This window comes from Prinia subflava, chromosome 7, assembly GCF_021018805.1.
Source record: "Prinia subflava isolate CZ2003 ecotype Zambia chromosome 7, Cam_Psub_1.2, whole genome shotgun sequence".
In the NCBI taxonomy this organism is placed as follows: domain Eukaryota; kingdom Metazoa; phylum Chordata; class Aves; order Passeriformes; family Cisticolidae; genus Prinia; species Prinia subflava.
The window spans coordinates 34,073,626-34,089,410 of NC_086253.1; the positions used below are offsets into that span (position 1 = coordinate 34,073,626).

The window sequence follows — 15,785 nt, forward strand, 5'->3', positions numbered from 1 at the left end:
CTTTCTGAAATGGCTCTGCAAAATTATTGATGAATTTTGTTTAGCCTGAAAAATATGAGACTAGGCTCAACAACTAGGCCTTGTCTGTTATATCACTCAAATATGACAGCGAAATTATAAACAAAATAGAAACTCCTACAGGCAGCAGGACAGTCATTATCAATGTCAGAAGGCTATTTATATTTTCTTGTTCTAGATGTAAGTGGGACTTACATGGTACTTATATGGGACTACATACAAAAGATGTAATGACCACTTTATTGTTTTCCTCCTCAAAAGCTAAAGTCTAGCTATAAAAATCTTGACTAATTTTACTTTTCATTTGTTGCAAAATGCACTGAATTGCAGTGGAGCATGGACTGTTGATAAAGTTGCTTATTTGGAGAGCTTCATTAAAACCATTAAAACTCTACTTTTGGGGTCGTGAGACCCCACCTGGAGTTCTGAGCCCAGCTCTGGGGCCCGCAGTAAGAAGGACATGGACCTGTAAAAGTGAGTCCAGAGGAGGCCAGGAAGATGACTGGGGGCTGGAGCACCTTTCCTATGACAGGCTGTGCGACTTGGAGTTGTTCAGCCTGAGGACAAGAAAGCTCCAAGGAGACCTTGCAGCATCCTCCAAGTACCAGAAGAGGGCCTGAAACACTTTAAGAGGAACTTTCGACAAGTGCAGATGGTGATGGGACAAGGATGACTGGCTTTGAACTGAACTGGGCAGGTTTAGATTAGATGTAAGGAAGAAATTGTTTACTGTGAGGGAGGTGAGGCACTGGAACAGGTTGCCCAGAGAAGGTGTGGATTCAGAATCCCTGGGAGTATTTAACACCAGGTTGGATGGTGTTTTGAGAAACCTGTTGTAGTGGAAAGTGTCCCTGTTCCTGGCAGGGGGATTGCAACTAGCTGATCTTTAATGTCACTTTCAACCCAACTCGAGCTTTCTCCAGGCTCTTTATGTGATTAAATGAGAGGAGTCAAGACAGAGAACCTCCACAATGCATACCTGAAAAATAAGATGTATCAGTGGGATTGTTTGCTTTTGAATGGAATAAAACTGCTGGAAAGAAGAAAAATAGAGAGACAAAGTAAGTCCTGGGCAAAAGATCTCCCAGTGTCAAGAGGAGATGGTAGCCAAGGACCTGCATAAATCCCATTCTTCTTAAATATGTTGATCATGTATTTAGCAAACAAAAATCTCCACAGAGTGGAATTCAGTTCCTACATAGGAAGAATATAGTTTTGGCACTATGATGCTTGGCCATTCCACCAAGATAGTTTTGGTGACTGGCAAACTAAGGCAAGAGACAGGAAAGGAAAGAAAACTGTATAAACAAATCTCAGTTATCCTTACATACTTCAATTTTGCAACAGGCTATAATGAATGGACTCAATCATAGGCATCAAAATGACTGCTTGTAGGAACAGTCGGTCAGAAAAGCCAGAAAAGCACAAACAGCCCTTGATTTGTTCCTAAACAGTGTGCAAGGACCTTGCTCAATGTTACTATTGCAGTATCTCTACAAGCATACCTATAGTATACTGAAATTCAGCTTTAGTGTTGAGTGAAGAAGCCTAAAACATGAAATGTGGGGCTCCAAAATGAAATCTCTCTCCAGAATGAAATCTTGGACCCACTGTGGATAAGTCCCATGATATATGAATGGAGCATGGACCAGCAACCACAGATGCATTCCAAAAGCTGAAGAAAATGGGAAGTGCCAGAGCACAAGCCAGAGAACATGAGCATGCCTCTGTATCACTCCTAGTTAAAGTAGATACTTCCTGAGATTTCCTTAGCTTGCATTATCTTTGCACTTAAAAACTCTTCTGATATTCAAAATATTTTGTGGCTGTAATTCCTCACTTTAATTAGCTGCCTGTTAGCATACAAAAGAAAATGTAAGTTCATCTACCCTATTATAATGTTTTGCTAAGCAACAGCTATTAGCCACCATCAGAGAAGAGGTTTAGGCAATCTTTCGGCTGAATTTGTACTATCCTGTGACGTTTGCCAGGAACATGCTGTCTTAGACTATGCAAGTAATTAAAAAAATACAGTAGTGCTAAGTATGCTTTCCTTTATTGCAGTATTTATTTTCATTTCAGCAAAGAAAGAATATTAATGATCCCTTAAATCTTGCTTGTGGAAACCTGTAGCTACTCTAAATAATTGGATAGGAGCTAATAAAAAGCAAACTTGACTAAGGAATCTGTTGAATAAGGACCCATCTAAACTAAAGAATAAAGTGGCCCTTCCTGTTTCTTATTCTTCCTACAGTGATAACAAAGCATGCCCTCCTTTGTTCAAGTATAATAGGGACACCTCTTTTCCTCAAGAAGTTAGGCTTATTCTACCCACAGACAGCTCTGACTTCCCTCTCCTCACAATTTCATTAGGAGTTTTTATTCAGACTAAGATCTACTTGATGCACACACTTTCCCTGTGGGCAGCTAAAATGTAAAGAAAACTCCAGTCAAACACAGGGGAAAATAAAGACTGAGCCTTAACATGAATAAAAATGATTTCCAAGACTCTGAAAAATCTGTATTAAAAGGAAGATAATAATCATCCCATCATATGTCAATAGTATCTAGAAGGGAAAATACTCAGGTATGTCTTGATGCCATTAGAATTTCCTATGGAGAATATTCCCATCGGGATCCTTAGGATGCTTATGTTCACAGAATTTGAATAATCAGTCCCAGAAAGAGCTAACAATCAAAGGAACAGCAGACACTTTTATTCATGAACTGTGCTTATATTAATATATGAAATATATTCTACCCAGTGTAGGATAAGGCATAAACACTAACCACAGCCTATCAAACAAACAACAACTGAGATAACTAATTATATAACCACTGAGCCTAGTGAGATGTAGATCACACTACCTGCAGTCATAATATAAATTCAGCACAAGTGCTCAGATAACCTAATCTCCTACAATAAACAAATACAGCAGAAGAATACTTGTAACATTCCCTGTAGCTGTCTGAAATTTTAATGGCTTGCCTGGAGATTAGCAGATTGATTGCAGGAAAGGGAAGTAGTAATTCTTCTCTTTCCAGGTAGCTTACAAAACAGACTTTCTTTCCCTAGTTTTGTTAGGTATACTTCCATTTTTAATTAGATTTGTTAAATATTAACCCTTCTCCTCAGCCACAGTCAAAGACTGAAGTGAATATGCACTGTGCTGAAGCACATAAATTAAAATAAGAGAAATGCCATTGACAAATAGCATTATACAGACCAATCACAGTAAAACAAGTGCCTGGCCAGCCCATTTCTCATGCATAGCTGCATAATGATGTCCATAAAGGCAATACAAAAAAAGAAAATAAGAAAGAGAAAAAAGCAGCAAAATATCAGCATTAGCTATTTTTCCCCAAAATCATTCTTTCGTCTGTAAGTCATCCTGTTAGATTGTTCTGCTCCAATTCCTTGTTCCTTTCCCCCACAAAAAGCTATTACTGTTTTCAGTCTGAAGGAGCAACTTCTTTTCTCTTGCTCCATTTACATGCATTGCTGTTCACCTTGTTCTTCTTCCTCCTACTGCTTTGTTACCTGCTCCTGACTCTTGCTGTCACATGTCACATCCTTACATGATATTTAACATTTACTGAATCTGTTTTAGTCTACTATTGGGCTTTTAATGTATTTTCGTTTCCCCCCCATATAATCTATTTTTTTCTGCATGTTGTTTATGCTTCCACCTAGTTTCTTCTCCTTGCTTTGTCTCTCTCCATGTTTGCAGATTTCTCTCTCTTTCTTATCTTGTAATTCCTTGGCCCACCTGAACTTAATTCCCCAAACATGGACATCTCTGCTGGAATCTGGGTCAGACTGTTTAGACCCGTAAGTATGGAAACACTGCCTCAAAATATATAATATGTAATGGAGAAGGATGACAAGCCAAATGATGTGTACAGTTATAAACAGGAGGACATTTTAATGGTATTATTTTTCTTCCTCAGTAAGTAAATGCTGCTGTTATGTACAGTTTGTGATGTCTAAGATCCCAGCTGCAGTAGGGATATGAGAGCAGAGTCAACCAACAATTGCAGAGGCATACACATTCTAAAACAGAAAGACGAAGTCCCAGATGACTTTATCATCATCCAGAGGCCCTAATGGAGTTTTTATCTCTTCTCTGAATCTGAAGGTGTTAAGCAAAAAGAATTGATGAGAGAAGGGGAAGAAAGACAGACAATAAAAGCCTTATGCTGATCTTATATTGGACCGCATTCACATTTGATCTTGCTTTTGTGGGGTTTTTTATGTGATTCTGGAATCATGCTAAGTCACAGCCTCTCTAGCTTCCCTAGACTACAACAATAACCACAGATTGATTCCTTAGGTTAGCAGTCCTGCCTGCATCTTGCTGCAGATTGTTACCTGTCACCTGAATGACAGACTGTGGAAAAATAAGCCAAAAAAACCCCCACAAACTTTTGGCAGCATCCTGTCAGTTATGTGAGCATTCACAGGCTATGGAGAGATAAGATCTCTGTAGGCTGGGCAACCAATTGTTTCCAGCAATTGCATCATAGTTCAAAACGTGAACTCTGAGTTCAGCCTATTCTCTTGGGAGAATTTCCTTGTGAGGTCACTGAAATTTTGAACTACTTCTTTTTTTCCCCCCCATCTACAACAGTTCACTGAGTTGAAATTACATTTTTTTCCAGTATAAAAGAGCACTGCAGGGAAACTAAGGTGACACCTATCTTTTCCTAAGTACACATCTCACCTGTCACACGCAGCTTGTAAGGCTTTGCTGATATGCCATAAGGAAGCACTGAAGACCATGGCATATTCTTTACAGACGTAAGAGCAAGTCAAATGTGCGTATGTTTCTGATGGTAGTATTTAAACACCTGACTGAAAAACCTCTGTTCCTCAACGTCTTCCCCAGAGTTAAAGATCCAGTTGGTGTCCCTTACCTCCTTCATTGTCCTTACTGTCAGTGCAGAGAGTTTCCATAGCTACGTCACAGCCTGCTCCCCTCCATCCCGGCTGGCAGACACAGTGCCAGCCATTTTGGTCCAGTGTGCATCTCCCATTGCTGTTGCACAAACCAGGGCAGCCCTCTGTTGAAACAGACAAAGAAAAAGCACAAGTGATTTAAATATTGTAATTATGTAAAAAGAAAAACAAAATACAAACAAGGGACACTTATTGGGAACAGGCCTTAAGAACAGCACAAATACTGTAATTGCACATGGACTGGAACAGCAACATTACCTGGGGAACATAATTCTTAACAAAGTGGCATCTTTGATTGGCCTGACACTTGAGACACCACTTACCTGTACAGGCAGGAAATAAATGCACCAATCCTCTAAATACCTGCAGGCCAGACAAAATTAAGTTTGTTTTTTAAAATTTTTTTTTCAAAGTAACAAGAGATGAGTGCATAGTGCAAACACAGCTGTGTAAAATGATACATTTTTCTGTGCTCATAGAATAGATCATGATTTGCTCTATGCAGTATTGATTAATTATTGGCACAAGTGATTAAGCTCCCTTTTACTATGAACAAATCCCTCCAAATTCTTAAGCGGGAAAATGGGTACGATTTTAGGCAAGTATTAAAACAGAAGGTTAACTTTATCTGGTCTCAGAGTTGCCGTGTATTCATGTGAAATTACAGTGCGTTAAATAATTGCACAAAGTATAGGCCAGCTTTAATGACTATACTTTATGCCAAAAATACATTCCTTTTCACAGAATAAGCAAAGCCCAGGAATAGTGAAGCAGCTTAGCATCTACTCTAACAAACATTAGGATTCAGGCTGCATACGGATGGGACAGGACCAACAGGATTTCCAACTTAATGTAATAGCTGTGCGTATTTGATTACTTAGGACGGACAAAATGAAATACCATAAGGACCACAATAAACATTGATAGACTGAACAAAAACACGGCAGTGACGTGCTTCAAGACAGATAGCAGAGAGTGATTTTTTGTGACAATCTCCCTAAGGCTTTTGTGCTGTTACCTTTATATCCTATCTTGTCTGCTTTTATGGCCAAGGAGGGAAAATTTGGGAAACAATTAACATAATTTAATATATCCAAAATCGATAATTGTTTTCAGTCTAACATTGCATTAAAAAAACAGTATCTGTCACTTCCTAGTGATGAAATCTGGCATGCAGCCAACATGATCTGTATGAGGATGACAACGCTATAAATATGTAGATTTCAGTGCTCCTTATCTATGACTATGATAAGATACTGACAGAAGCAAGTACAGATATGGCACTATCTTATGAGAAGGTGGCTACAAATCAGATATTTCTGGACACAACAATTTCCTGTAAACTTTCATCCAAAAACCCTAAGTAACTGGATAAACAAATCTTCACTTTTTAGAACACCTATCTTTGTCAACTACCAATCCATTTGGACTAAGCTTAGAGTGGTTTTCCAGAAGTAAGTTGCTTTTTTCTTCTAAAGAGTTTTGAATTTAATGACTCCTTCCAACCTTGTAGCTCCAAATTACAAATATATAGAAAAAAGTTATAAAGGATGCTTAACTCTTGTCAAATCACTCTTAGAAGGCAGAGAATCAGGAAAACCTTTTGTGAGGAAGGATGGGGATGCTACAGTTATGGATGGTGTGCCATCATGGCAGGCTGAAATTAGTCTTGCTACTTTAATCTTTTCAGACTGCACCTGCTAATAGTATTTCTTAATGTACTGAGATCTATTTTTTCCTTAATATTTCTTCTATTGGACTTATGGAAGACTTACATATATAATTGCAGTACTGACAAAGCAATTTAGGAATCAACTGGGTACACTCAAGACTTATTGTGTGAAAGCCTGGATATTGCCATCAATATTGCCATATTCTAATGAAAAAACACAAGGAATAAAGGAAGATACTCAGGGAAAGAGGGGTAGGAATATTTTAAACATTTTTCTAAATCAATTTTTCACCATAACTGAAGATACAAGAATCTTTGCTGTTTCATGTTAGGCTTTTGCATCCTTCAGCCCCTTATTTGAAAATGTTGCATAGGCTGTAACAGATTTTTCTAAACTCATACAAGATATAAGTCATAATTTCCTATAAATGTTCTACATTCAGATTCAGAAAAGCTTATAAGCCTTAGGAATTCTATTGATGTGTTGGTATAAAACCACACACATCTCTATAATTAATCTGTTCTTTAGAACTAATGACACTCATCCTGTGACAAGAGTATCACTTTGCTTTGTTTCCTTAATATTTAGGGTTTTGCAGGTAGAGGTCCAATGACAAAACTAACAAGTAAAAAGTTCCAAACAGCAAATGAATACTATCTTCAGTTATTGATTCAGATTAAATCTAATATGTGTATACAGTTTATACATAAATGTATAATTACTGATAAAGTGTTACCATATAACAGAAGCAAAATTTTAAGATGATTGGAAAGTCATATGAGTTATATTTAATCCATGGAATGTATGTAAGAGAAGATTCTTTTGCCCAGACTAGTATGTTTTTAACTATATATTAATATAAAAAAACCCCAAACCCCATGTAGATAAAGGCATGTCAAAGAGCAAATATACAGTACCTTTCACTATCTTATCCAAATAGTGAGCTTGAGAATTAAAAAGAAAAAAAAAAAAAAAACAGACAGACATTTCAGAAGTGTCACATGAAACAAGAATTGTTCAGAATTCACATGCAAATCAAGCAGGTGCACCTGACATGAGAGGTCTTACATTACAAAATGAAAATGTATTTCAAGGCTTTTAAAAATGCAAGAAATTCTCTTTTCAGCAAACATCGTCCTGAATCAATGAAACTGTTTTAGAAAGTAAGCCTGCAGAAGCAAAAGGGAAGCTACATTTCTGAGACTACATTTTCTTCTGACTTCACATGCTTTGATTTTTTTTATATAACAAAGATATAATCAAAGCTAGTTAAAAAATTCAGTTTTCAACACAACATAAGAGCAATTCTTTAGCTTATGAGCTTTCAAACACTAACCACGCATGAAGATTTTTGACTTGCAGGTCACTCATGACTCTGACAGCATAACCAGTACACTATCTTAATTCTCAATGGATTAACAGGATTTTTAGGAGGATTTTTTCTTCTGTTTCAATTCTGTCACAGCTATTCCTCTGAGCACACAAACCAAGTATGTAAAATAAGATGTATTGTAAATATGGGGTGGAAGGGAGTGTAGTGGAGTTAGTAGTGTGATGATCCATTTAATTTTGAAAAGCAGGTGAAAATTAAACTAAGGCTTTAGATGTATAAAAATAAATAACATGGTATATACAAGAATAGCAAGACTTCTTTTTGTAAGTTATGACACTTAAGATTTCACAAAAGATTTGAGGAGGCAGATGGATGAATGACATACAGAGCATAAGATGGATTTCGAGCAGCAGGGCCTACTTTTAATACATGAGACACAGCACAGATGAGTAACATATTCCCTCCCTCCTTCTAGGAAACAGACATCAACTGCAGTTGTGTGAAAGGGCTTAATGTCACATAGCAAAGCCACCAGGTGCATTGCAGGCAACCAAAGCCAGCCAGCCACGCCCAAGGAGATGGGGGACTACAGCCCACAGCAGTAGGGACATGCCAAACTGAGCCAGGAACATTGGATTCAAGCCCTTGGTTTTGCTGGGGACAAGGTCTCTCACCACAGCTCTCATGGCCTCTCTTTCTTTTAAAATTTGACTTTCCTAAATCCCTGGTGGATGACGGACCCTGTCTGGCAAGCTGTCTGTCATTGCTAGGATCCCTTTGGATGGGTAACAAAGCCTTTCCAGCTACAGCCTTTCCTCCAGTTGGGATGAACAGAAAAAAGCTGCTCTGGACTCCAAGGAGGGAGGTGATATATATCAGGAGGCACAGTCACTGCTACAACTAAGAGGATGAAATTTTCTAGTTTCTTTTTCTTGAGAAAAGTGTTAGGTGTCCACTGCACAGCTTTTTTTTGGTTTTTCCTCTATAACGATAAGGTTAATGCAAGACAAAGTAAAATGAAAACATAAATTACAGAACATTTAGAGCAGCAGCAACAAGCTAGGTAGTTTTTCACATTAACCACAAACAAAAAGAAAAATGATACAGCTACATTTCAGTGTGGATCAAATTCTTCTCTTACTCATCCAGTATAATTCCCTTAGCTCCTACACAGCTTAAAACAGGGTGTAGTATGTGGGGAGGAAAAATCAAGCTTTATTTAATAAAAGAAAAGTAATCAGGTCTGTCTGGGGAATTCATCACATTATATGCCTCTATAAATGTAAGGATAGGTAACAGAACATTAAAAAACCTCCTAGAAAACAGTCCCTGCGATCCCAAGCCCGCCCACACTAATTATTTTAAAAATTCAATCTTCATTAAAAAAACCCCAAACAAACAACGAAACAACAACCAAAAAAACCAAACAAAAACCCTCCCAAACACAAGAGATATTAAGATTTTTTTTTAATCCAGCAGTCTTATAAGAAGTCAGCTCCAAACCACAAAACTGTAATGCTCAGAAAACAAGTTCTACCTTCCAGCATCCTTTTACTCATGGTCAGTTGACATTAAGGACAACGTAAGAAACTCTTTTGGTTAATATGCAGCATTGTAGAAAAACCACAAAGTAGAAAATGAATGACCAAAAATTGTATAACTTTGCAGTGAAGTTTAACTAGCCATGCTGTCTTCCTTATGTTCATGGCATCGCAACTGAAAGAGGAATGAATCTGTGTGGAAATACAAAATACGAGCCTTTCCCCTGGTCTGTATAGGGAATTCCAGGTGGGATTTGGAGCACTTCAGTAGGACGGAGCATCTCTGCAGGTGCTCCTTGGCAAGATATTTACACATCTGGCACACAAAGGTTATCTTATGTCCTTAAAAAGTCTAATTACAGACCAGACAATATACCTACAAGAGTTTTTTTGCAGAGTTTAAGACTGTGCCATTTAAAATCTTGCTATTGTCTACAGGAGTAGAAAGATTTCATATAACTCCAAATGAAAAAAAGAAAAACAAAAATGAAGATATAAGGTTTGTACATCTTCTAGGCTACTCAAAGCCCAAGAAGATCTAAAAATCATAAAAAATAAAATCAAAATACAAAATTCATACAAAATAAAATAGAAAGGATGCCATCAATCTGTGTGGGTATTTATATAAATATGTGGCAGATAAATGATTTTACAAAGAAACAGTGACAGTCAGGCAAATTCACATTTAACACAGCATATTTCTTAACCAGTCAGAACCCTGATTTTTTTAAAAAAAATTATTAAATGTCTCCCATTGGTTTCCTATCAGAGATATAAGCCAGTGTCTTCCTTATTCATATATTACTTCCTCCAGGTATGACAGAATAGCCTAAGAATAAAAGTACATATTAAATCAATTTATTCCAATCAGCTCCCATTTAAATCAGCATGAGTCACATACCCATTGATTTGATGTTCCTTAATTGGTACTTATAACACTGGTTTATTCTGATTATTCTGTCATATGGGATTACAGTGCTGACATGCTTCTAAAGGCTGTACAGTGACTTTATATCTCTATTAGTTTATATCATTATCCCCCATCAGACATCTTCACCCATCATAATCTTTGTAATCTGTACACTAGACTGTAACATGCCCCATGTTTTTGTAATGTATATATAGGCCTGTTAGTCTTAACTCAATAAATAGCTCGAGAGTCATGAATTACTTCGCTGTAAAAGCAGATTTAACCTCATAGCACTAGCAGACATGAAGCAAAACCACAAATGAACGTGACCAAAGCCATATTGACCTAGGTCACCCTAAATAAAAAACTAGGTTTTTCTGAAGTTTTTTTTAACTTTTGACGCCTTGAAACTATGAGTCAAACCCCTGCCTCCTCTCCACTAATACAATCAACTTTCTCCCTTCCTTACTGCATTACAGTCTCCTCCTCTAAAAGAAAACAAAAGGAGAAAATAGAAAGAAAAAAGAGAACCAAAAAGGGGATGGAGGTGGGAAGAAAAGAACCAAAGTGGGGAAGAAAAGAAAGAACAGATGATGAAGAAATAATTTCAGTATTGGAAGCAATGAAGAAAGCTGTTCTGCTCCTCTCAGAGCACGCTCTGCTTTGCTTCCTCTCCTCATCTCCCACAGTCCTTACTGCAGTTCCCACTCCCTGGTGAACAACTGCATAAGTACCTCTGCTGCTCACACAAACGTCATTCTCTTAGATACCCATCCTCTACAGGAACATGTGAACGACACCCCTTGCATCAGTCACGTTTACACTTCTACATAACCTTGCACCAAGTGTCATACAAGTAGACAGCCGTTTTTTCTTGGAATAAAAATTGACAGTAAGCAAACTATGCTGTTACCATATTGTTTCCCTTAAGCTTTCCACACATTTATCTGTGTCTTTAGAGGTAGAAAGTTTTAGTATCTTCACTTATTTTCATTAATTTTTAGTATTTATATAAACCTTTGTTTACAATCCATATGCCAAAAAACTCTGAACACATTAGAAGAATACTATGACAGAGGCCATGTCAAGCACCCAATATTTAGGCAATGATGGGTTTATGGCTTCCTGTGCAAGTTTTATACACTTCTTCCCTTGTGAATGTGCAGAGCTCACAGTCTTCATTCAGCACTCATTCTCTCACAAACAACAAACAGTTGAAGCCCTAGTAGCAGGCACACTATGCTAACCTAAACAAGGAAGCAACAATTCTCTTTTCAGGCTTTCCTATCACCTTCCTCCCTAAGTCACAATTATTTAGCACACTATCTTCATACCACTGGAATGAAGAGAATACATCCTTACCTCACTTTACAAGTAAATAAAGAATAGAAACATCAGAGTGAGAAATCTCCCTTGACTTGGCTACAAGCACCTATGATGTGATTTTCTGGAATATTTAGAGAATTATATATTATTTCATACAACAACCAACATTTTAAACAACTCACACATGTGCAAATCTTGTTCCCAGAAAGTGAAGGGTAGTTAGAGAGAACTTCTTTAAAGTCTGTATTTGTGAGCAACTAACAGAAAATACATGTTATAATCATGGGTTGAATCCAGGTCTTCAAAATCATCCTTTACCTGTTCATCCTGTGCACTAGTCTCTTCTTGTGAACATTACTTTTTTCTCCCTGTGCAGCCAAGCAGTAGCAGGGGCTGAGGCACACTCTTTATCAGTGGTTTCACAGGCACTGGCCAGCAGAAGAGAAAACTTACTGCAAGCTTTAGGGAGAATGCAGTTTGTACACAAGTTTGGTGCTTGTTTTGGGGGAACTGGTACAGAACTCAAAGCTGACAGCTCTGGTCTGACTAATCTACTCAAGACTCAGTCCACAGTGGTTTACTCCCCCTGACGTGACTACCAGATCACCCTTATTTCCTCTCATTTCCACCCAGCCATGATTTAAAAATTTTGACAATTAAACCACCTTTTGAACATAAAACCCCAAATAACCCTTGTAATATTTAAACTCAGCATTTCTTATACTACCCACAGCAGACCTAGGGAATAGCATACTGATTCCTTTAGGGAACTGTTTTCCCTCCCAAAGAATGACTAAGAAAAGCATGCATCCATATGCAAATTCTGAGGAGCTTCATGCCTCTACCAAAAAACTTACAGAAGTCCAGAATTCACAAAATTTTAAAGCTACTATTGTAGCCTGTCTTCAGAAAGGTTCGCTCATGTCAAATTCAGCATCTCCTACAGTGTTTCCTGCCTGGCAAACTGCTTCCTAACTTGGATTTGTGCAGCTGGTTATTCTTAAGCACAGAAGACAGCATTTGTTGAATTGCACCTTATTTTTCTGCATAGTCTGTACTATTTGTTAAAGTAATTTTAAATTCTTGTCCTGTCTTCCAAAGTGCTTGGGGGGCAGCAGGCTTTGGTATCATTTGCAAATGCAATTCTTTCTATTCATCACTGAACAGTACTGAAAGCACATGTTCTTCCACTGCAAGCAGCTCAGTCGTCATCCATTCTCTGAGTTTGTAAGAACCTTGTCTTAGACATACCATATGTTCAGAGCGTTGCTGCCAATAGAGGAGGATTAAAAACACTCTTCCCCTTTGATACTTTTTTACTCCTAAATTTCCCTTTGCCCTTCTTGTAAAGGAGAGCACATGGATGGAATTATAGTTTCACACAATTTTATTTCTTTTCCTCCTTACACAGGCCAAAACACTGTCGTCACCCTGAACTCATACCTCCTTAATCGTTTATGCATTTTAAATATTTGCAGAGAGACCTGACTTCACTGCAATTTATCCCTTGCCAAATTGCAACTGTTCTTTGCAGCAATCATTTATGGGATTTATATACAAAGGCACATAAGCCCATTATCCTTTAGATTTTTTGTTCTGGAGAACAAAATTTGTTCATTCCAAATTTACTGTAAAGTAAGATTTCTAACCATTATTAACAGAAAGCTATGTATGTGTTAGAAAAAAAGGTTCAGTTACTTTTAAGGATGTAGTAGACATAGGAAATTTGGGACTACTGGCAAGATCACGAGCAGTGTTGTTTCCTATTTAATATTAACTTAGCTGGAAGAGGATTTAGAAGAAAGGGTATATCCCATTAAGGAGTTAAAAGTATCCCAAATGTACAGGCTGAAAAAGTTCAAATGCCCATTTGAATCAACAAATTTGTGAAGACCTGCCTCAGCTATAGGTAAAAACCTGACACATTAAGAACCGCATGAAAGATAAATTTAGCTTGGAAACACATTAGGGCATGGCTCAGGAAGGGAAGCATTATTGTTTCCATCCTTCTCCCTGACTGAAAGGATTTATGGAATATGGTCTTACCAGCATGCAACAATACCATGTACAAAAGCACTTACTCTCTGGCCACTTCAGCTCAAATAAGCTTTTCAACAAGCTTTAAAATTCTTCACATCTCAGAGGATTCTGTTGCTTTCTGAAAATGTGCCTAACTTGAACTTCACATGTGGTCCTCATTTAAATGTAAATTAACCAATTAGCAATTTAAAGTATGTTAACAGTTAATTTGTATTTGAGACACTTGGTCTTGAAATGTGTTAAGGCCTGACCAGTAACTCACTTTTTTTCACGGTTCCACAAATGTGTGCTCTATCTTAAATTCACCTGGTAATTGAGGTTTTTTTGGGTTACCAAATGTACAAATATTTGGCATAGTCAAAGCTTGGCCTGGCAAATTAATAACATGCCCTTTAGGTACAGGAAATATAAATCCCAAATTTGTTCTAAATTTCATGAAATCTTGTTAAACTGTGATTATCAGTCCTCTGGATGTCAAGAAAGTCATCATCTCTTCCTTGCAGGCTTTTTGCATTTACCTATAGAGGTATAAATATTGCTGTAAAATCCCAACTGCCAAGCAGTCAGGTGTTTTGAAACTAGGGTTTCACTCACAATACTGTGGTGAGCTAATTGATACTGGATAGAATTAGTTTTGATTATTTGATAAAGACTGTTTGTATCTGAATGAAGGTATGATCTTTGACATTCAATCTTATTTTTAAGATGAAACTTGTATTCAGGTATGATTCCAAGAAACCATAACTAAAGAAAAATATAAATTTAGGAATTTTGTTAATTGCAGAATATATTAATAGAGAAGTAATTATTACAATCTGAGAGACAAAAATTTCAAAAGAAACTTCAAATTTATGAAAAATTCCTGTGCATGCATTAAGATACAATAAAAACTTGACACTTCAAATCTTTCTGAAATATGAATATCATCAGGAATTTAAACTTCAGGGAAAAATGAGCCATGCTTGGCAATTAGCATCAGCACCAAAATGACAGTGGGCATCATAATACTGGTTATCTGTGCTGCTAACGTGCAACTGTAGAGAAGATGGATCAAGCCCTCAAACTGGTTCATGACTTACTCTGTCAAGCCCACGTGTCAAAAATGCATAGTGTAATGATATACAGACATATCAAGTTTCCTATAAGCATTCCGTTTAATTAACTGAAGGGACACATTTGTCTTTACTTGCTCTCTGACCTTATGGAGAGATAAAGTGTCATTTCCCTGCAGTCATATTTGAAACCTGCAGTATAAGGAGCCCTAAGCTAAACGTGCTGAAGGGAGCAGGTGCATATAACTTATTGCAGGAGATTCTGTCTCAGCACTCCTCAACACTTGCTGTACTCCTGTGCTTACGCTGATGTGATCATGGTCACGTGGAAAAAGAGCACACTGATGCCTCCGTGTTTGTCCCCAGCCAGAAAACCATTTTAACTGGTCACCAGGACAGTCTGTGCTAATGGAAACACACTTATGGGAAAGCACTCTAGATTTAATTTCTTCATAATTCTGAATATCCAAACCAGATGACATTCCTGATTTTCTGGCTAAAATAGATGAAACTAGAAATTCCTTTCTGAGGAAAACTTGTTTTTTTGGCTTGATGGATTTGAATGTCATGCTACTGTTTTTCCTACAAAGAAAAAGGTTAAAATAAATAATTTGCTGTTCCTTGTTACTTTTTTTTTCTCAACTAAATTTTAGGGGAAATTCTTAAAAAATAAACCAATTAGATCCCAGTTATCACTGAAATAGAAACATAAGCTGCACGCTTCTCAGTGCACCACCACTGGCTTTGATTTTCAGCTCAGCATATCAGGTGAAGCAGCCTCATGCAGCACTCAAAAGTAGCATGGAAGTACCATGATGCTAACTTTAGCCCTCCTGAGGCATTAATATGAATGCTTAATGGCATTAATCCACATTTAGCTCATTCATGTTTAACGATATGCTTTCCATGCATACATATACAAATATTAATTT

General features: G+C 37.3%; 1 protein-coding gene across 1 annotated transcript in view; it reads right to left on the reverse strand.

The window, feature by feature from the left end:
* TENM3 (teneurin transmembrane protein 3) overlaps positions 1-15,785 on the reverse strand; it is a 1,292,929-nt gene that overhangs the window by 56,989 nt on the left and 1,220,155 nt on the right. The window contains exon 25 of the mRNA XM_063402168.1: positions 4,936-5,082. Coding sequence (XP_063258238.1) covers positions 4,936-5,082 — 147 coding nt within the window. The remainder of the gene's footprint in view (positions 1-4,935; positions 5,083-15,785) is intronic.